At 37.6% G+C, this 23,093-nt stretch overlaps 1 protein-coding gene across 2 annotated transcripts in view; it reads left to right on the top strand.

The window, feature by feature from the left end:
• Positions 1 to 6,924, top strand: part of ITGA9 (integrin subunit alpha 9) — a 216,824-nt gene extending 209,900 nt beyond the window's left edge. Inside the window, exon 28 of one of the 2 annotated variants that reach the window (XM_035552621.1) lies at positions 2,192 to 6,924. In XM_035552621.1, the coding sequence (XP_035408514.1) occupies positions 2,192 to 2,290 (99 nt within the window). In that variant the 3' untranslated portion in view covers positions 2,291 to 6,924. The remainder of the gene's footprint in view (positions 1 to 2,191) is intronic. The other variant, XM_035552622.2, reaches the window with a different exon arrangement.
• Positions 6,925 to 23,093: the final 16,169 nt, after the last annotated feature.

Consider the following 23,093-nt stretch of genomic DNA (forward strand, 5'->3'; position numbering starts at 1 on the left):
TTATCTTGAGGATTTATTCCCCAAATACATCCTTTGCACTGATATAGCTGTATGTACAAGTCAAAAAATTACTAGCAATGATATTTTCCTTCTACAGAAGAAGGAACTTGATCTGGCTTTTTTGAAGCAAGATTGAAGAACAGAGAACTAGAGACTTCTCTTTATTATTTTTTTTTCTGTATTCCTGAGTCCACTGTTCTGAATGGGAAGTGAGGGAGACAGGCACCTTCAAAATTCAACAATATCCCTTTTGTGTGGACATTTTTTGAAACAGAAAGACCATTATCAGCGTGTTTATATGTACTGAGCAGCTGATAAAGCTCTGCTTGTGGTGGTTGGGGAGCAGACTGTGTTCATAGTCTGTGTACAAGACTATGAACAAATCACATTTCAGGTCTGATTTCAGTTATCCCTGGTAGCCTCTGGAAGGTCACTTAATCAAACTCTGTAAAATCAAGATTTTAGGCATTTATATATGTGTCTGTCTCTTGTGTATTTATAAAGTGATTGTAGCTGTGTGTGTAACGCACATCCATGCACTCAGGAGGGTACACCTATCTCTGGATTAGTAGCGTGCATCAGGGCTGTGGTCCATGGTTACACAAAAAAAGGAACTCGTTAAACTGTGCTGCATCTTCTGTGTCCTTTGCACAGAAGCTAAATGGTGGAGGTAACAGGTGTTGAAAAGGTGGTGTGTGTCTGGTCTCAAGTTGCCATGAATCCAGGATGTAGTTGGGGCTCACTTGCAAGGACCTGGGCTTTATAGGAAGCTCTGCTGGAAAAGTGCTTTCATCAGCTTGAACAAGCTGTCTTCCAAACCCCTGCAAGTTAAAATATACTTGAAGAAAATTAAAATTGCTAAAGAACTGAAACTAAAAAGTCCAAATTAACAGAAACTTAGTAGTGACAAAACAGCACAAAATATTCCTACCTACAGCCAATTTGGGAATAAAGGATGGCAATAACTAGATGATAGAGGAAGACTAAAGCATCGTGTTTTACCCAGCAGGAGTAAGAAAACAGGTTTGGAGTGGTAGGAGTTACATAAATGTTTAATTAAGATGAACAAAATATTGATTCAGTGGTCTCGATGGTGCACTACTAAACTTGAGGAGTTGTTTTTGAATGCCTACCAAAGTCTATTATTAAAACAACTTTTGTTTATTTGAAAGACTTATTAAAAAAAAAGGCAAACAAAAAATCCATGACCACAGAGATACGAGAGGTCTTTATCCAAACTGAAATGAAAACTGCTTGCTTTTTTTTTTTTTTTTTTTTTTTTTTTTAAACTCAGTACAGGGGTTTAGGAAACAAGAAGATATGCAGAAGTGATTATCAGCTTGAAAGCTTGGGGAGGAGCTATTGTTGATGCTCTGCATTTTGTAGGATCAGGCTTGCATTTTGCCTTCTGACCTTACACAACTGGTAGCAATGGCACAAGGATTGCATTTAGCAAAAAGAAGAATCTGAAGCTGTTTCCACCAAAGGATCCTAACGTAAATGATTATTAAATAGAAAATTTGCGATCTGAGTTGACATTGCTGCCAGGAAGAGGAGAATGCCTGTAGTTACACAGAAATGGGCTTTTACTTCTAGAAACAGGGGAGCCAAAATGGCAGTGGACCTCTTCTCAGAGCTGTGTTGGAGCACCAGCAATAGACCATACTGGCTTTTCTTGAAGAGGAGTTTATGAAAAAAGCAGATAGTTGGAGTTTGGGAGATGGCCATATTGAATTTTTCTGATCTCTTTTGTTTCATGCATTTGTGGACACAGTTCATAAAACTCTGGCAGCCTTTACGTGGAACCCAAGGGCTAGCCTGGTTTTTAGGTTCATATCCAAAATTTGCATTAGTCTTCATTTGAAACCAATAAACCTGTATCTGCTTTGTCTGGTCTGTGCTTGTTAGAGATATGTTATGTGCTTTTTTTTTTTTCTGTTTTAATTTCACTTTATATAAGAGGAGTCAGAGTAGTTCAGCTATAGGGAGCAGAGTACTTGTGAAGATTTGGGACTCAGTCTGCTCTCATACTGATGTAAAGAAGGAGCTATGATTCTATGCTTAAAAATTATATATTGATACCTGTGCTATTTTCTTTTTTTTTTTTTTTTTTTTTTTACATTTTCTGACAGTGTAAGTTCCAATTTAATGATACTGTTACTTACCACTGTAATCTCTTTTTGATTTACAGATGGGCTTCTTCCGCCGGAGGTACAAAGAAATTATTGAGGCCGAAAAGAACAGAAAGGAAAATGAAGATAGTTGGGACTGGGTCCAGAAAAATCAGTGAACTGCCCACAAAAATGAAAAGCCCGGTCATGTGACACGCCCTTGCTAGCCTATAGGTCCTGCTCTCGTATCTTCCATATGTGGAAGAAGGAATCTTCTCCAGATTTTTCGGAGGCCCCATTGATGCTGTGTCCTTATCACTCTAACAAGCTAGGGAACATATCCTGAGGCAACCACTGCGGCAATGTCGGGTGACTGGAGCAATTTACACTTCATATAAGAGCTGAACTTTGAACTTTGGTAACCAAGCTGCAGTGCAGAGCAATATTTATGAATCCAACTCTGTGGTATACCCTCAGGGGAAGACTGTTACCTAAAAATATTTTTTATAAATATAAGCTTTTTATATTGATTATGTCTTTATATTTGTATCAATGTTTTATAGTTTCTATTGAATAGCTATATAGTTCACTCAAGCACTGATATCTGGCTAAATCCTTGGAAATACATATATGTATATATAAATCCTATTGTACTTTTAAACTTCAATGCAAGAGACAAGAAAGATTTTCAGATGAAAGTAGCTGGAAATGTCATATGCTTAATTCACAAGGCTTGGTAATATTGTATATAGACCATTTAATGGCAATAAGCCAAAATCTTTTCTCTGTCTCTGTTTTGAGTTGAATTAGGTGTTTGATTTATAAACTAAACAACCTGAAGCGTTATACATATACGGTGTTCTGTATTTGAGTCAATGCTTCACTGACCTAAATGGGAGAGGATGAAAATGTTTCCTTGGTGACATGTAGCAAGACTTGTAGCTCACCTTGTATCACTAAAGAAAGCATAAAATAATGTTTTCCCTTTGGAAGTTTTCTCTTGCAGTCTCTAGTATTGTGGTCTAGGACTGGACAGTTGAGATACCAAAAGGATGTAATTGGGCCAAGTACTGTGGCATTGATAAAGTCCTTGGAATTAAAAAAAAAGAAAAAAAAGAAAAAAAAGAAAAAAAAAGATGGAGCCTTATTAATGTTAAGAAGGATGTTTTTTAAGCTACTGTCAATGATTGTGACCTGTTGCTGTCAAAGCAAGAAAGCAAGTGATGAGTTAATGCAAGCTATGACTATTATACCTGCCTTGTGAGTTTTATACACCAGTCATGAGTTTGTTTATATGATAATTTTAGGAGAGATAAGTAGATGCAAGCATTGAAATGTTCTTTGGATCTTGAGATTCCCTATGTGGGTGTTCCTAGTACAGAATGTCATCCGTTCATCAAACGTTAAGAAGGAAGTTAGGCAAGGTGTAGATGTTATTGAATCTCAGATTGCCACTTTGTTCATTGGTAACTCCTTAGAAAACCTTTTTTTTTTTTTTTTTTTTTTTTTACTTGAAAGACACTTTTTTGCCATATGTCTTCAAAAAGCTCTTGGATTTTTGACTAGAAACAGTGGAATTCTCTGAAAACTTGGTTTTAGATTCTATTTGTACTTTGCACCTTGTGTAAATAAGGAGTAATTGTGTTAGTATAAAATTCATCTAAGGGAAAGAAAGATCAAGTTCTACGATAGAAGATGAAGGATTAACGGGAATGAATGGTGGCAGGAGATGTTTCCTCACATAAGGGTAAAGTAAAAGAACTGCTGGACGTTTGGAAACCTGAATATAGGGCACATGCAAGAAATCTGTCTGAAAATATGCCTAATTCTTGCTCTTCCTTGCAAATTCATTTATGGCTTTAAAAAAAAAAATAACCTGCTTCCTGTTTGTTCCCCCCCCCCCTCCCCCCCACACACACTGGCATTAATTGCCTCCTATTACTACAGTATTGATCAATAGTTATTAACTTAACTATCTGCACCCATTAGGCAGAAGATGGTTCTTAATTGAATGAAGAATATCAATTTGTATGACCAAGAAAAAAAAAAAAGCTATTAGTCTATTTGATTATCTTTCTTAAAATAAATTATTGTTGATTTGACAGATCTGGTATAGTAAGTGATCATTTAAGCTAGAATCTGAAAAAAAAAACTGCTGAGAACAAATCCTGCTATAACCACATGTATTGGACTGCACATTTTGCATCAGAGTGCAAAACCAGAAGGCTCATAGCCTTTGACTGCACTATTATATTAGAGACTATAGAATTTTTCACAGTATGATTCTTCTGACATCACTTAGTTTTTTTCTGCTAGGAGTATTTAAACCTCATGTATCTATTTTTTCTGTTGTTGTAAAATACCTAAGAATGTCAGATAAAAGTTAGACATGAAATTGATTCATAAGTATGAATTGAGTAAGAAATTGCTTTAAATATATTCTGAAAAGCAAGTAATGAGTCCATTTATTTAGCTGTAATATTTTTCAATATCTGACTTCTTTAAAACTGAGTTTAAAAAAAAAAAAAAAAAGATTTAAAAATGAATTCCCTGAAAAAAATAATTCAGGGGACAAGAGAAACAAGTTGTGAATTTAAACTGATTTTGAAAAGTTTCCATCAAAAAAAAAAAGAAATTTCCTTGGAAAAATTGAAATGCCTCCATGGCATTTCCACTTTTTAAACATAAAATGACTTTCAGAAATGCCAAAAATATTTCATTTCAATATTTTAAGAATCAAGAATAGATCTTTCTTTGAAACATCTTTTAAAAGTGTTTGAAGAAGAGAGTTAAAAAAGGTGAAATATCTATTATTCATCCTGCACAAGTCCTCACTTAAAGAAAATCAAGGCACTGGATAGATTAGTGAAAATAATCCATAAATTCTTAGTATCATCACTGTTATGTACTAAGTAGTTCCATTGTCACACATGCTTTTGTTTTTCTATGTATACTTGTCTTTTTTTTTCAAATTACAGTGTTGCTCTTGCTTAGTTCCAGTTATGAGAGTCAGATTTGACAATGAAATGTACCAATACTTAATATTAAAATCCTATAGTTGCATCTTTCCACTCTTTATAGAAGCAGAGGAAAAAAAAAAAAAGGAAAGAAAAGAAAGGGGAGCCAAAGTACTCACTAATATCAATTGTCTGCAATCAGTTTCAGAAATCTTATGAAAATGTAGTGTACTTCAAGAATGTATAGCAAATCACTGTGCTACAGTTCAGCTGTTTTTTATTTTAATTAAAAAAATATAATAAATGTAATTGTATCAAAATGCAGAGGCATGGTTACTCTGGAAATTGCTTCTAGGGTTCTGGAAGTTACCATCTATCAGCTGCTTGTTAGTTCCTTTGTGCTGTACCGCTCACGCAGTAGGGCTGGTGGAAGTCATTGTATGGGTTCTCCCAGTTAATCCATTTCAGGACTAAGTCATTGTTTGTCTTGGACAACTTCATCGAAAGGTTTGTTGAATTGGCATTGCTTTATTATTTTTTCTTTCCCCTGTAAAAGACTCACTTTGCACTGGCTGTAAGCTATGCAGGTGGAAGCTTAGAAGTGGGGCATTAACATTTTCAAATGTGTCATCTAGCACCTGAGAGATCTTTTATTTTAACCCTTAAGTTATTTCTGTAATGTGTAGATGTCTTCTTTCCAATAGTACCCTTATAGTTGCTTTTAGGGCAGGAAGAAAACAATCTCAGAAACTATGAAAGGGAAAAATATGTTAAGGGAGAATTCACTTAATGCAGAACCCATACTGTTGCAACCCCATTTACTTTCTATCTTCAAGATGGAATTCAAGAAGGGGATCACAGTTCTTTCTGAGTTTAGCACAAGGGCGAATTTTACTTCCCAAGAGCTGAGAGTGTTTGCCACTTTTCACAGCATGCTTTGCGTGCATTTCATTTGCAAACCAAAATTCTGCTCTTGGTAGTGAATTTCTGTCAGTTCACCGCAAGCAGCAGCAGGGCTACTGTGTTCTGAGACTGTTTTGGGGGTGCCCTGGTATTTGGCCATTATTGCTAATAAAAATACTAGGTATGTTTTACTGAATAAACCTACAATGAGGAAATCACTTGGGTTATCTGAGAGAGAAACTGTGCTTGATGTGAACCTCAAGCCCTTGAACCACTTGAACAATCCTTTCATCTCAAAGTGGGAAAGGTTTTTCTCAATGCCTAGCGTACCAAGTGAGGACAGCCCTCTCTACCTTGATACACGAGAAGGAAGGGCCCTATCTACAAGTTAGTCATGTGCGAGTAATTTGGCTTGCTGAAAGCAACAGTTGCACAAAGATTGTGTTTGGCAATATTTAGTATTGACTTTCTTGAATGTCTTCTGTTTATGGGCACATTTTGGAGTCTTGCACAAATTTCAAGCATAGTATCCATGTGATGTGGGAATATATAATATTGCTTTAAGGATTAAGGAAGTCATAGAACTAATTTCTATGTTTTTCCAAGTCCAAACAGATGCTAAGGGTTCTTAGATAAAAATGAAAGTAGGATTTGGTTCCTTTACTGTACATTCATTAAACTGGCATGAAGACTATAATGGCTTTTGGAGCATGGTTTGCATATGCAGTAGGGTACCCGCATCATCACCTTTTTCTTAGAATGTCACTCCTTATGTATTGTAAAATTGTATGTCTTTTTGTGAGCTTGTGGTTGGAAGAATGTGTTCACTCTTATTGATGTCACCTGTATTTAGAAGCTCATGTTCACCTGTATTCTAATTCACTTGCACTGTTTTGGAAATGTCAGGTTTACAAAAATACAACTTTTTTTTTGAATAAAAAGTGGCTGCAAAATTATGCTAATAATATCATTTTGTCACTTCTTGTCCTTGTCCAGCTCAAGTATTTTTCTATTAATTAGATGAGACATTTTCACATGTATGTTTGAATTAAATGGTATGTGCATGTGTTTATCTGCTTGTGGATAATAGATACCTTTTACTGTCATTCAAAAACTTGTATAAAACCTAGGTGTTTGGGGACTAAGAATATAACTAGCTTGACAACAATATTGTTAGCCCATGGAAATAAAATAACAGCAGTAAGAATCGTTTATATTCCAACAGTATTGCTCCTTCAACATGAAATAAAAGCCGTGGTGGTGACATTGCCCTATGTTAAGAATGTTAACCTGTGCAACTTTGAGTTCTGTTTAAATCTGTATGAATTAGGATGAAAGTGAAGTTACTCATTTTCACATAATTTTTTTCTGCAAGGATTTGATTTCATAAGTAGCTAAATAATATATTTCATATATTTTCTTCAACTCCATCCATCCCCATGCTTACTCTATCAAGGGTAAGAAGATGATGAGAAGCCATAAAAAAAAAAGCTGATTTATTTCTACAGCTATAATATCTCTTTTTGTATTTCTAATACCTATTAAGAGGTTCCATCAGCGTTGTCTCCTCATTTTGAGGATGGATGGAACTTTAGTGGTAAAACATAAACTGACCTGAACCTTCATTTGAAAATAAAACGGAAAAACTGAATGTGAAATTTCAGGCTATCCCTTTCCTTCTTTTCTAGTCCATTCTCTGCTTTTTTTGGAGACCCTCTGTGTAAGTGCCTACATGTTCTCCAGACATACAGAAACCTTCTGTTTCATCTGCTTCATGTGGTCAGCTAAATATCTAAGAACAGACTGGGCAGGGTTAGGACCTACCCTGTGACTCAGAGCATGTTTCTACTGGTGGAAGACCATGGCTTCATGTACCACAATGGCATCAGGAGTGCTCCAAGTAGAGATGTGGGTCCTGGCATGCAGGTAGCAGCCTTCAAAGTAAAACAAATATTCTCAGTCTGGAAAGCTTTCTTCCGGACAAAGCAAGCATCGCTGGGTAAATGGAGTAGGAGGATGCTGCTGCAGAAAGGAATGCAAGGCACGGTTTGCTTTTGAAGATTAGTGGAAGCTTCAGTGCAGCAGCAGCTAAAATAATAAACAGAAGATTTGAGAGGTACTAATACGTTGTTACGGTGCGAGCATGTATGTTTGTGGAAGCAGGCGGTGCCTTTCCCCTCCTGGGGAAGGAGGATTGATGAGCTAATACTGCCCCCTGTGGGGCTTGCTTGCCTTTTTTTCTTTTTAATGAGCAGAGAACAGCAGTCTGTATATTGCATGATTTTGTGTGCTCCCTTCGACATAAGTGGTTTTTAAGAACCTCTTAGGAGCCTTATGACAAAGCGACTTTGCTTTAGAAAACTGAGATGTCTCAAGCCTGAAGCCTTTTGCAGATTTATTTGCAGATCGAGTAGTCCTAGGTAATGTGTTTTGGTTTTGATTAAAATTTTGACTGCCAGAATGGTTAAGGAAAGTGTTGTGGGAGTCATGACAGGTGCAAAGATCTTATGGTCCTCTGGCGTTGGTTGGTTTGCCAGCAGAATTAAGATATGACAAAAGAACTTTTTAAATATTTTTTTTATTATTTTTTTTAAAGATTAAGATGCACAATACAATCTGAAGAGAGACCAGAGAAACCACATCTAAGGTTCTGTGTAAATGGCTGCAAATGGAGATTTTTATTTAAAAGCATTTTTGACAGAGGTAAAGTGGAATAGTGGGGAAATGAGTCATCTTAACAAAGGGGCAATGGAAATTAGTTTTTCGTGTCTTAGCCACATTATAATTTCCTGTGACTGTTTAGAAAGATCAATTCTGAATTTCCAGTACATTTCTTCTTTGCTTTTGATGTAGTTAGTGTCATTTTAATGCCTCAGCTTCTAGATGTGCAATGTTTTGGTAAGTTAACCAGCAGTTCAACACCTGTAAAGAATCAGAAATTAATGAAGTAGTAACCATGAGCAGAAAATTCCCCATTGCAGACATGTTTTGAGATATGATGTATTGACTTTCATGAAATTTTTCTAGGTTTATACTAACACAAGTGAAGAGGGACTTAGACAGACTCCCTTGAAGCTGAAGGACACACATCATGAGACAAGCTTTGCACTAATCTGCATAAGTGGTAATGTACAGTAATTTCTGTCATTTAAATCGTATTCCTCTGGGTTTGCTATCTGAGAGCTGTGTAATTCAATCCTAATGATGCTGCTCCATGCTATATTCAGAAAGAGAAAAGGAACAGTAAAGAAAGTGATCACTTCATCCAGCAGAGAGAGCACTTCACAGATAGGATATAATCTGTCCTACACCAGATTCTCAATGGAAATGGGGCCGTTGAGAAGTGGACACAATCTGCCCCCTTACCTTTATTGAACTTCAGAACTCAGGCTGGTGGCTAAAATTCCTACTATTTATTTAGACAGATTTTGCTCTGTTGATTTTAAGAGAATAGCACAGAATAGGAAGCTGGCAATAAAATGTTTACCCAGTAAGAGATCAGAATACCTGTTCAATGTTAAATTCATGATGCTTACATATAGTCTTTGATGGAAGGTGACAGAAATAAGGGTAAAATACTTTTCCTGTTTTGTTTTCTGAGTGGAGGATGAGAGATTGCATCCAACAGCATAAGAAAATACAAGTTGTTTGTAAGATTGCCAAATGCCAACATAAAGATAGGGTGTTGGTACCCTGTTTCTTAGCTCAAGACTGTGTCCATGATGTGACTTCATCAACGGAGAGGCCCATGCTTTACCCTGGCCAGGTGGCATGTGTCCCTGTACAATAACCTTGTCTCACACTCCGCTGCCTGCTCAGCTGTGCTTGTCCCACACTCATTAGTCATCTTACAGAAACTACCGACTTTTTCACGTGATCTCTTCTTAATTTCTTCCTCTGCTTCATAAGTGTTGATTAACCTTTTCTCTCATTTTGTCTAAATAGGAGAGCTACCTTAAATTTAAGTGATTTTTTTTTTTCTCTAACTTGTACTTAGTTTGAAATGTGCTATTTTTGTTTCAGGTCTGAAGAAAGGTTTGTCCTTCTGAAAACTTGGCAGTTTTCCCAACTACATCCATAGTTTTAAGGACTGCAGGAAGTTCTCTTGGGCACTGTGGTCATTTCCTTGGCTTGCTTTTCAACTAAGTTGAAATGTACACTATCAAATCCCCAACGAACGTGAAATCTGAAATAGATACATAGAGACATGCGCATGTGACTGAAGCCTTTTTTTGAAAGCAGACAAATCATACAAAAAGGCCAAGCCTGCCAAAGCCTCAGCCCTTCAGATTAATGTAAACATTTTGTTTGAAAATTCTGAAATGCAATTTAGGAGCATGGGATTGGAAGGTCCTCAAGTCCAGTCTCCTATTTTCTTTGGCGTCTACTCCATATATTTCCTTTCTTGAACTAACTGAACAAGATCCAGTCAAACCACTTAAATTTCTTTTCCTTATTTTTCTTGCTAAAAGACTATTCTAGCACCTCATTTTGATGCTGCTGTTAATGGTAATTTTCATCCCTATTTGTTCTCATGCCAACAGAGTCTTTTTAACTTAAATATTTCCCTTCCTTCCTTCCTGTTCTGAGTTGATCTTTTTTGAATATGGGTGGCCATAAGAAGACACTGTTTTCTACATGGAGTATTGAATGCCTTGTCCATTGTTTTGTACATCACAGGTACATAAGCCTGGCTTGGGAGTTGCCAGCTCTCTCTGAGATGTCTTGAGCAATGAGAGACACCGAAAAATCAAACACAAGAGACCTTTCTCAAGGGTTTTTCATCTACAGGTCTGAAGAGTCTGGAACCTAAGCATCATATGTGCCCTGTGGAGAAGGTTGTTATCAAAAGAAGTGATCCATTCCATGGCTGCACCTGGAACTGCAGTTCCTTGTAGCATAATGCTTCCTGCTAGGTAAACTGGAGAGGAACTGGGGAGGTTCTTCATATGAGGCTTTGGCTGTATTTTGGCAGAAGTTAATTGAAACCGGTGTGTGTATAGATATAGGTATAGATAAAAGCACAAAGCATTTTGATTTCAACAAGTTAGTATTTTCATCAAAGGGCTGCCAACTACTGCTGACCATTTTAAAGGTGACCAAGGGACCCATTGGTCTTACTTATGCTTGGAGTTTTTCTGAAGTTGTCATGTATTCAAGGCATCATTAATTATTGTCTAGTTAATTACAGCAAGGTGGTATAGGTAGAAAAGTGCGCTCTGAAGTGTTGTTGTTGTCAATTATAGCTGACAATTAAGGGGCCAGGTACATGTTTTATTTAACAAGATAAATATTTCCCCAGATGTTGCGTATCTGTAAGTTCATAACCACACAGCTATTTGGTATCTGATAAACCAAAATCACCTTCAGTAGGTACTCATTTAAGATGGCTCTGTTTTTGTGTAGTAAGAATGGCTTATTTTGATGACAGGTAACAAAAGCTGACATATACTATGAAAGGGACAGTGTTAGTTATCAAACATTTCTGTTTGGAATAATCTTTTCCTCAATAAACTGAAAAATAAAATGGACAAAGTGTAAATGGGTCTTAAAACTCACATATATTTTTCCACATACGGAAAAAGTGATGCAGGCTAAGTGCCACACAAGAATCTGGAGTTATCTTTTTCCATATTAACTTCTTATAGCAGTTAACTCTTTATGTTGTTATTCTTTGGTAGACTAGCATTGGGTTTAAGCTAAAGCTTACGGAAATGGTTCACATACTTGGTTCAATGAAGTTTCAATTAATTAAGATTCTGATTTAATTAAGCTTTCAATTTGTATATTTATTGTATTTATAGCTGTAAATTTTTATAGATAGTTTTGTAATGCCTGGCATAGTGAATTCCAGATGGATTAGAGGGTTTTTATAATGATACAGTATGCTACCTTTCTCATGAATTAGAAATGCATCCACCTTTATGTTGGCAGAATTTGTCTGCCCTCACTGGTTAGGGTGTGTTTATGTAAATTGGGACAACTCTGGGGTGTAGCCAATGCATAGGCAAATACTCAGACTTTGCCTCACTGATTTTGCTTTCAATGGGAAACTGACTGCCACATTAAAAAAAATCCACTAATACTTATTAGAAATAAAATACATCATCTCTCACTCAGGAAATCCCAGTGATTTCTACACTTGAAACAGGAAGAATATTCTGGGGAAATGTCATTTCCCACATGGTCTGATATTTGTTCTTGTTGTATGCCCCTCAGACAGTTTGAGACTGGATGTTGGGCAAAACGGACCTTAGGTTGGTGCAGAGTAGGCATTTCTACATCCTCATGGCTTTCAAGGAGCCTCCATCAGCAGAGCAGGCACAGAAAACTGTCCAGATGAGCTATGGCACCAGAGAACCTTCCTGAGGGAGAGGTTTTGCTTTGTTTTGGTGGTAATAATAATAATAATAATAATAATAATACCTATTTCCTTATAAGTTAAAAAAAAATCCCCATAACATTCTATATAAGTTAAATGTCATTTTAGTCACAATAATTGAAGATAATAGAGAATAAGGAAGACTGAGAAGACCATTTTTTTGTGCTTCATCTTTTTTTTAACTTGACATTTGTGTCTTTCCTGTTGCAGTTGGAGAGTGAATTATTGTAACAGTTCTTCTGTCACCCCAAAATACCTCCCAAGAAAATCAATATTTCATACTAAACATATGAGAGGCTCCCAATATAAAATATCCCAAGTATCACATATCAAATACTCCCAATATCCAGTTTCCCAGTATCATTTTGTATCTTCTCAGAATTCACCCAAATGATCACTAAACATTGTTTATTTCCATCATTGAAAGTTTTTGCTCCTTCTGTCATAAATCTTTATAATTTGTTTTATTGTCTAGCATCCTCCCATCACATAGCAGAAAGCAAATGCCTTCCCCCTGCCACTCCGAACATATGCTCCTGCTACAAAACATTTCAGGTTGTTCCCAGAGGGAAATCGTCCTTCAGATGACAATCAACAATATTAATAACAACAACAAAACAAATTCTGCTTGGCTTAGCTCATCCTAAAAGCTAAAGTGCTTCTAAAGGCTAGTCAGGAATATGAATAAAAGTTAAGGCTGTCCACCTAAAGAACATCAAAGAACTGTAATTTGAAATCTTAATTTGAATCTCAAAATAACAGGTGATGGCTGCTTCTTCCATGTCTTGCAGAAATCACAAGATGTGAAGTGCTAATAAATGTTTATGCTTTGTTTTCCCCCTCTATTTTTTTTCAGTGGAGATGTAGTGCTTTGAGAGGTGGAGGAATGAAAGCTCTGAAGGACTGTCCTCTCACTGGGGAGCAGGCAACCCTAAAAGCACTGCAGTGTCTTGATGGGTGTTGCCATAGCAAGCATTTGAATGCTGAAATAACCAGAGATGCTGTGGGAATGTAAAGCCAGATCCTAACATTTACATGTGAGTAAAACTTCAGCAGGACTGTCAACATCAATGTCGGTATGCACGTACTGTTTAGCAGAATCAGTCACAGTCCTTGAGACCATTGCAGCAGATGTGTCTAAGAGGAGAAGTCATGACTACAGTGATAAAAATCTAGTGTTGGCAATTTTTCCCAGGAACCAGCAGAAATCATTAACTCATTTCATGTAAGCCACTAATACATGTGACATTAAGTTAAATACTGATACTGGGTAAATTTAAATCCGTACTTTTAGAGCTGAATAACAGCAGACTCAGCTACCTGTCTCCTGAGCTGTTGTCTGTATATTAGTGTTACGCTATGGCCCAGATGTTCCAATATCTAGACCCTATTATGTGAAATAAAATAAACACTCCAAAGCTTCTGTAGTATTAGAAGATCCTACAGGATTTTGATCTTTATCTTACAGATTTATCTCGATGTAAAAAATTGCCTGTCATGAAAAAGGTTAGCCAAAGAGCGTGAAAGCAGAATGAAACACAAAATTTGGTTTTAACAAAAGTGACACTGGTCCTATGATTTAAGCGCAAATTATTCCAGTGTGATACAGCAGTTTCTTTGTTGTTCACTTCTGAACACACTTTGAATGACAGCTGCACTTTTAAAGTAGAATAGATTTTGATATCAGACAAGTTTTCATTGTAATTCATATTTATGAGACTGACCTAAATTGCTAAAAAATCAGTCACCTAACTCTGTGAAACAGTGAGTCTATGCCCTGGTACGTTATAATAGTCTTAAAACTATAAGCTGGTTTAAGATAATATGGGTCATATCCATCTCTAATATAATGCTCTCCTCATTTGTCCTGAATTTGAATCACTAGTGTATTCAAAGCCACCTTGCATAATTAGGATAATCTCCTTAAATGACTTGTCTCTTATGATGCCTACAATAATACCACAGTTGTATCCTGCTGTGTCACTTACTGCAGTGCCCCGTGTCTTACTGTTTCATCCCCTTCTGTTTTCCTGTCTCCATTTATTTTATCGGCTTGATGCCTGGGACTACAGAACTGCAGAATTGGTGGGGCAGGGATTCTTTCTCCTCTATTTGGCACATCCTCAGATCAGTCTGTGCCTTCAAACACTGAATTACAGACTCAAAAAACCTCAGACTGCTTGAAACCTGGATAGACCTTGAATCCTAGACACATACATACACACAGAGATACTAAAACCTTTGGTTGTTAAAAAACAAATAAACAAGCAACCAAACAACAGCCAGCACATTGATTAGTTTAGATGCTTTCCTTTCTTTATGACAGGCACTTCCAGCACAGCCGCAACAGAGGTAATTGGAGCAGACAAGTGATTGTAACTCTGAGCAGGATTAAGCCCACTGTCTATAAAGCTCGTGTAGCTTTCAAGCAATCCAGCAGTGATCAATTCATTATCATTACAAGCAGCCTGCCAAAGAAAACCTACAGGCTATTGAAGGCAAGATGACTGTAAAATTAGAGATCAGACCAACTCTAACGTTCACTAATGGACATGAACATTAGCCTCGAAGCTTTAGCCAACTGTGCTGAAAGAGACCCTGGTGACATTTTTGGATAAAGTACGTTAGGGACTGAAGATTTTTTTTTTTTAATTTAATGTATTGATTTATTTTTTATTGGGAGTTAAAGTGGCTGAAGAAAGAAAGAAGTTGGAAAGGATACCGGAAGTAGAAAGGAATGAAAATTGCCGAGTGGCTTGTCTTAAATATTCCTTTCCTAGATTTTTACACTATTCAGCAGCGGAATCTCTGAGTGAACATTTTCTCCCCACAAAACTTTATTTGTCTACTTCACAGTCCAGTGCTAGTGCTGTCAAGCACTACATGCCAAATGAAACATTGGAGGTAAGACTGACACCATATAAACTCCAAAAAAGCCAAGTTTCTGTGTACAGAGAGCTACTCACTGCTAGTGAGCAGATCTTGAACAATAAGTAGGAAAAAAAAAAAAAAAGCGCCATAATTTTGGTGCTTTGACTGCTGTATTGTTAAAAAGCTGTATTAACCTCTTAATAGAAAAAGAAGTTACAATTTTTACAGTCTTTAGGAGGCAGGTAACATCTGAATAACGGTTATAAGAAGAAGTGACTTGAAAGATACCTTAACGTGTAAGTAGTGGTCCGGTTTCCCTATTAGATTTAGCATCACATCATGAAAGTTACTCCTCTGATTAATTTTTTTTGGTGTGGAAGTGACACTGGAATGACAACATATTACACTTTTTTTTTTTTTTTGGCTATGCTGCAATCATTATTCTGACTAAACTCCTTTTATGCTATTAGCTGCCTGCAGCTACCCTCAGGATTAGCTCTGCCCTTTTTAGTTCTTTTATACACTACTTCATCATGTTAACTTGTAACAGGCTCCATTATATAAACTAGCTTGGCCTAAGCACTGGAAGTTACATGCAAAAGCCTGGAAAGGACTTCTTCACTGGCAGCCACTGTGATTTCGGATTGGTTACACATTTCAAGCATTTATTCTTTGTATAGACTTCAAAAGGCACGTTAAGAGAAACCCAAGGTTGTTGAAAAACTGTCCTCTTACTGAATTTTCTGAAGTCTTTAAACAGAAATTTCTTTTATTCGTGCCAGACTTCTATGTGGTTATGTACTACCACAGAATATTTTGCATCTTCCCCATACCATTTCTGCGAAAGTAGTCTATGCAGCTAGGAGGGACCCACTGCTCTGCTTTCTGTAGTTTGTCCAGGGTGCTTCCTAAGGCAATTCCCCATCTCTGTAGCCCAACGAGCAGTGGTCATGCTCCCGAGCTCCATGCGCACGCATGCAAAGCTCAGGGTTACAGGGTGATATCTGAATCAGCCTCACTGACTTTGCAGTATGCCCCTCCTGAAGATTTGCCTGGAAAATAAGCTCAAAGGTTTGGGTATACAAGGCTTGGTCAGGGAGCCAGGAGACGCTGATTCTTAAGGAGAACCTAGCCTTAAGAGAGCTGCTTGAGTTGACTGGGGAGGTGAATGCAACAGAAAGATTGGAAAGGGGGCTTTAACAACGAAATCCTGAATACAATCATGGAAAACAGAAAATAAAAGGAGTGCTCAGCCCCTTTCTTGAGAAATTTTGCTGAAAGCTCTAAATGATTCTCAGAATGGGGGTGGGATGGAGTCTTGCCTGATCCCATGTCTGTCATAAGCTACTCAGCTTTCTTAGTTTTCACTATACTGATGGATGCCCATTACTTTATGGTGAGGGGTGTGGGTTGGGGGGAAGCCAATCATGTATAGTAAAAGGAATAAAATGCTTGCATTGAAAAGCAGTCAAAAGCTGGGAAAGAGCAGTGAAAGTACGGACAATGCACTATCTTTACATAGCTGCATGAATGAAAACTCAGTACTACCATACCAAAACCACTTCCAGGACTCGAGCTTAAATAATTCCCCTGTGCACCCTTTTAAGCGACCCTGATACTCCCAGAGCTGCCCTTGGAGTTAGGTGCATGTTTTAGGGTGAAGTCCTGTTCCCTTGAGATCAGAGATTCTTTGCCATTAACTTTGGCGGGAGCAGGGACTTAACCTAAATATTTTATGGTACCATCACTCACTATAACATCTTGTAATTCTTGGGGGAAAAATCAGATATTCATTTGTGATGCCATGTGGCAAAGGATATGTCCATATGGCCATGTTCACAGCAATCAAACAGATAATGCCACTGAATTCAGCAGGCACCATCGTGGCACAGCCCTGCGGAGGCTGAAAGAAAAAAAAATCATTGATTCAAATGAGGCCAAGATTTCACCTCATGTTTTTAGTGTAGCAAATGTTATTGCAAGCCCACACAGAGCCAGCATGAAGTGCAAATTACCACAGGAATTTGTCATATTCATTACCAACCTAGCATCATTAGTTTATATGAGTGCAGGCAATTAGAAGAGAGGTTTCTGTTTCTTTCTTTGAAAATGTGAATTTTATTAACAAAATGACAAGCTTTCTTTCAATGAAGAGAGTTGTATGATGCAGGAAGAGTCATAAATTTTAGGAAAGAGCCGAGAGCCAATGATGAACGAAGGCAGCATAGCTCCACGGACTAGACAACAGGCAGTAACTCGACTGCTTGTGTGCATGGGAATCAAGTAGTAGAAAAGTAAACATGGCTAAAGAGATTTTGTTTGAAAGGGCAGATTTAAAGCTAAGTCTGTGTGAAGACACTTAGGGGACATCGGTGGACCTTGCTGTCAGATGCCAAACATAGATTTGCTTATTTTCCATTGACTGATTTTCAATTTTTGGTTATATGGTGAGCCCTATAATTGACATAGTAACTAAAGTGAAGCTGCACTATTTATTGTGGGCAATACTATTTCTCACAGAAAATGAGCATAACTGATGAAGATACCTCCCTTTTCTTCCTTTACAGGATTTATTTCTACTCTGGTATGTTGCTGTTACCTTGACTTTGGGTCCATCTGATTTTTCTGAGTATCAGTGGGAGAAGAGAAAAAATGTAATAGCAGTTTCGCACATGAATAGGTGTAAACATCGTGTAAGTTTGGAAAAGCTCCACACGGGCAAAACAAACAAATAAACAAATAAAACCAGATTTGAGTTCTGGTGTGACTTCCTTGCACTAGAGGGTAGCTGTGTTTGCTCAGATTTTGTCACCATGCAGGATTAGGGGGAGCTGTCAGTGCGGGTAATCCTATTCTAGAGCGACCTCTCGTGTTATTTCGGTTGACTTCTGTTCGTGTTATTTGCTTCTTTCACCCAGTTTACAATGAATAAGGAAATATCGTGGAAATGGTTTGGATGCTGGTTTTGCTGTGTGCAGCAAGCTCAGTTAAAATCCCCCATCTTGCTTGTTACTCAACACGCTGCAGTGCACTGACTCTTCTATTTCCTGAAATCATCCCAACAGCACTAGCGAGAGGATTTCCCCCCTCTTTTAAATTAATTTTCATGTATATTCACTTCTGTTCAGAGTCTTCACCTTTCAGTGAAGTGACCAGATGTCTCAGAAAGCCTGGAGCAATGCTGGCATCAGGAGACTTCGCCCCCATCCTGAGTGACTGCAGACTGAGATGCCAATATGTTCCAGTTTGTAATGGATGATTGATTTGCAAGGCTGTTTTGCTCTGATTCTCCCCTGCTTAAAGAAGCATTGGGCCATGTTTTTTTATTCTAAGCAGTATTTCCCCTGTCTGCAGTCGTGTCCAATAAATCCAATCATATTCTTCTCCTAACTAGCTGCTGTGTTGTTCATGATTTTTATTTTATTATTATTTTTTTTTTCCAGAGGGGTTCATATTATTTGAATCTTTAATAGCAGTAAAATTACACTGGTGAAATAAACAGATCAGTTGCCTAAATACCTTTGAATGTACAAGGATTGTTCATGGTGGAGGAGGCGGAAGACCTCTCCTCAGCAGTAACATGGACAAGGAGCTGCACTTTCTGTCTCTTCCAAGGGCCTGCTACGCACATCCTCCTCCTCTCACACTTCAGATCCAATCCTCTAATGTCCAGACTTCATAAGTCTTTGCAGGTTATGTCTACAGGCATTCACTGTGGACAACCCTGCGGTGAGACACCTCAAAGCCAGTTCTGCCAAGATTTGAAGGCAGACAGCCACACTCCCTGTGCTAGTGTTACAGAATCTGCTGTAGCCACTGAAAAGACCACAAAATTGTTTCCCTGTGTATTATCCCTCTCTCTGTGAATGTCCACTGCTGAAGTACCAGTATAGGACAGACAGGCTCTAGGGAGAAGCCTGCAAATAACCGCAAAGTCGCAGTTTGGACCTTAGTGGAAGCTGAAGTAAGACTGGGAGTGGGATTTCAAAGTTATAACCTCCCATTTATAGTTCCTAGTCCTTTCTCTAAGAATTGAGGTGTAGCTTGGTTGAACAATAGGAAAAATCACTAATTTAATCCACTCAAGTTCCCAGGAGTTTTTTAATGCATGCTACAAATCAATTATGCAATTTTTACAAATATCAGGGACTGAGCTTTTAATTCCTCATGCAGAGGAAATCACGCTAAAATGTAACCTGCCATGTTATTCTGCCTTAAAGACTTACATGCTACGCTGGTGAGAGAAAGGTCTCTCCAAGTAAATGGGCATCAGAGTCTCAATGTTTTAAAGAGGAGAAACAGGCTTTCACAACACTCAAAGAACAACACTCACAAGTGATAGGCTTTTAGGTGCTAAGGCTATGAATGTTGGATTGCCTTTTTTTTTTTTTTCCCCCAGGGCTGTGGCAGAAGTTACTTCGTGTAGCAATAAATAGAAGGCAGTGACACATTGCACTTCATGCACTAAGGTGAATTTGAGTTTTGCCACTGCTTTCAAGATAGACAGGGTCAATTTCTATTTTTTTTTCTTTGCTGAGATCATGTTGTCAGCCGGTTTATTACATTAATCTGTTTTCTGAGAAACAACTTTTTTTGCGTCAAGTTCGTATTTGGAAAGACTTATTCACAATTTAAAATATCTGTATACACTGGAGAGCTCCTCATGGAGAATTTCTGGATGATTCTCAATTAAATCTTCGTTAGACGCCTTTTGTGTAGAAGGAAAATGTGTTTCAACGAGAACCAGGGAAATCCTGCAAAAGTATAGTTTACCCCTAGGGGTCACTGCGATCCAGGGATTTTACTGAGTCCTCCATGGCACTGAGTGAAGTTTGTGCCTGGCTCATGCAGAAGGACAATGTGGCTTCCTGCTGGCTTGGGCTGTCTGGAAAGTCAGCAGGTGTTTCATAACTCTCATGAAAAGCCTTTCCTCCCTCTCTCTTTCCTCTTTCCATTGCTCTCTCTTTCACTTTCAGACTTCTGAAGCTTACCACCAGGAACCTGACGGTAGAGTCAGGGTTTGTCTTTTTCTTGCCTTTCTTTTTTTCTTTTTTTCTTTCTTTCTTTCTTGCTTTCGTTCGTTCGTTCATTCTCTCCTTCCTTCCTTCCTTCCTTCCTTCCTTCCTTCCTTTCAGATGAAATGATCTTGGCTGTTATTCCCACCCCCCCCCTTTTTTTTTTTAATTTTGACTTCCTCCTTTGCACTTGGAAAAAAAATAAAGAAACAAGGATAAATTTGGCTAATTTGTTGTAATTATTTTCAATTCAAGACAGAATTCACCTTCAGAAGATGAAGAAGACAACTTTGGCTTTCTTCACTTCAAATTCTTAATAGGAGTGAATGCTACTGTGCCGCTCAATTTAGGCTGCATTTGATTTAGCTTTGTGGCATGAATTACCAGTATCTCCTTGTTGTTTGTTGTTGGTGGTGGTGTTTTTTTTTTTTTTCTTTTCAGCATATGATTTAATATTTTTTTTTTTTTTTTGGAGTTAAATCTCCAGTTTCAATGCAGATTTCAGGTAGCTCTGAGACTCAGTAGTAGGTATACACTGGAAGCAGACAATAGTTCAAAAGCATCAGGATACTTGGTGAGCAACATCTAGAATTTCAGTTTTGAAGGGGAGGTGTAGGGATATCAAAATGTCCCAATTGCAGACAGTCTTTTACAGGATTTTTCAGGTCTGCTATAAATTTTGAAACACCTGTGAAATGTGAGCTTCTTTGTCTCAATGCTAGAAAAATAGATTTATTTCACAATATGAAAAAAGGCTAGATTTTTTTTTCCGATTCACTCTTTTCACAGTATTGTGATCATAGCCTGCTCACTGAATTTTGCCAAAGCAAATTCTACTGTATTGCAAGTACATGTAGTCATAATAAGTGAAAAAACAGTTGGCCAAAACTTCCTCCACAGAAAATTTTAAACATGGAAAAGTAACCATGGCTAGAAATGTATGTTGGTGGAGCTAGACAGGCTGTGGTCCCTTCTATATGATATCAGTTATAACTGAATAGCACAGAATCCCACCTTTGCATCACATTGCAAAATATGCAAATTTCTATGAATAATGGATTTAATCCTATTAGAAAAGAGATTAAAAGTATTTAAACATGTCAGCCGTGATTCTGCTCTATGACTTGTTAGCAGAGACAGAAGTATATGCTTATCCAGTTGATGAACTGTTGCGGCATCAGCAGCCACAGCCCTCTCTTGGGAACCTGCCATATTTGCAAAACCTAGCTGTTATATTTTTCCTCATCTGAAATGACTTTTAATACAGCATCAGCTATCTAATACTATACATTCTGCTGATAACCCTATGCTCATTTGTTTTGAACTGGCCTAGCACTTGGAGGAGAAAGCACAAATACAGAAATAATATGGTGCATTTTTTGTGCCTTGCTTTGCAACTGCTTCTTGGTAGGTTCTCTAGTGACCCACTTTAAACTCTCTTAATTTCCTAATTGCACAGGATTCAACATAACTACACTAGTAAGCATTTTATATTGGGAGATATGACCAATTATTAACAGAAGTTTAAAGATCCTGTTTGGACAGTATAGAAATTATAGAAATCTCAGGCATAAGGTTACAAAAATATCCAGTAACTATCTGACCAAATAGCTGTGATAAAATACCACAGTAGTGTAAAGAAGGCATATTTTGAAGCATTACATAGTTACATGGAAAAGCAGAATAAATGCCACTGCCATAATTCACACACACAAGATTATATAAATAAATAAATATATATATATATATAAAGAAAGAAAGAAATTGACCTTTTCTAGGTTCATGAAATGAGTTGTATAAGTTAGGGGTGGGTAGGGTGTATACATAACACTTAATGGCATGCAAGAATTTAGTTGGGGGGATAAAAGAGGTGGTAATAATATACAGTACTGATGACTTTCTATTTCTTGCAAGGAAGGGAATGATGGGAGAAAATGTGATTTTTACAGGTCAGTTGAGTCAAATAGAATATGGGGACTCCTCCAGTAAAGGATTTGCAGGCAGCTCTAGCACAGAGAATGTGATGAGGTTGGGTGGCTGCAGTGGAAGTACTCATTGTGTAAAGGCTGCATGTGTTTCAATGTCCTTCTGAACCACAACTGCGAGCCCCCTCTGCCACATGAGATGACTAAATGACCTGCACTGGAGCAAGTGGAAAAATTAAAAATGTGTGTATTAGCACATAGTATATGGGAACCCACATGTGTAGTTTGCTAATATGAGAATTTATCTCCCTCCCCCCACCCAAAAAAAAAAAAAGACTTTTTTTATCCTTATTTTTTTGCATTTTCTTTTTTGATTTCAATTAAAACAAAAACAAACAAAAAACCTTCTTTAGTTATTGCTGTTTAAATGCTTGGCAATTATGGCCCTCCAAAAGATCACTATTATCATGTGGAAATATGAAATTGCTAGAAAGTTACTGAAAGGCTGTTTGATCTCTACCATTCCTGCTTCTTCCTTTCATTCTTCAGTGTGGAAGGCTTTATTTTTCGGCAGCTGGGTTTTCACTGCCTGACAGGCCCATGCTCTTTCCATAGCGTTGATTTATCAACTATCTGCATTACCTTGCAACTATTTTTGCTCACAGCTGGTGAAGGAGGTGAATACCATATCATTTTTTTTTTTTTTTAAGATATGGTGGCAAAAGTCCTCCTGCAGCCCACCTCACCTTTGGCTGAGAGATGGTACTACTCAGGAGAATGCCGTGTCCTACTTTCTGGATTTTTCCACAGCTATTTAGTGAGAGAACTGTGTGTTTTATCATTTAGCCATGACATATGATGGGGCGAGGAGATCCAGAGAGATTTCTCAATGCTGCCAAATTTTATGCAGTTCTGTGAAGGATATTTCT

The sequence above is a fragment of the Cygnus atratus genome, chromosome 2 (assembly GCF_013377495.2).
Source record: "Cygnus atratus isolate AKBS03 ecotype Queensland, Australia chromosome 2, CAtr_DNAZoo_HiC_assembly, whole genome shotgun sequence".
NCBI classification, from domain to species: domain Eukaryota; kingdom Metazoa; phylum Chordata; class Aves; order Anseriformes; family Anatidae; genus Cygnus; species Cygnus atratus.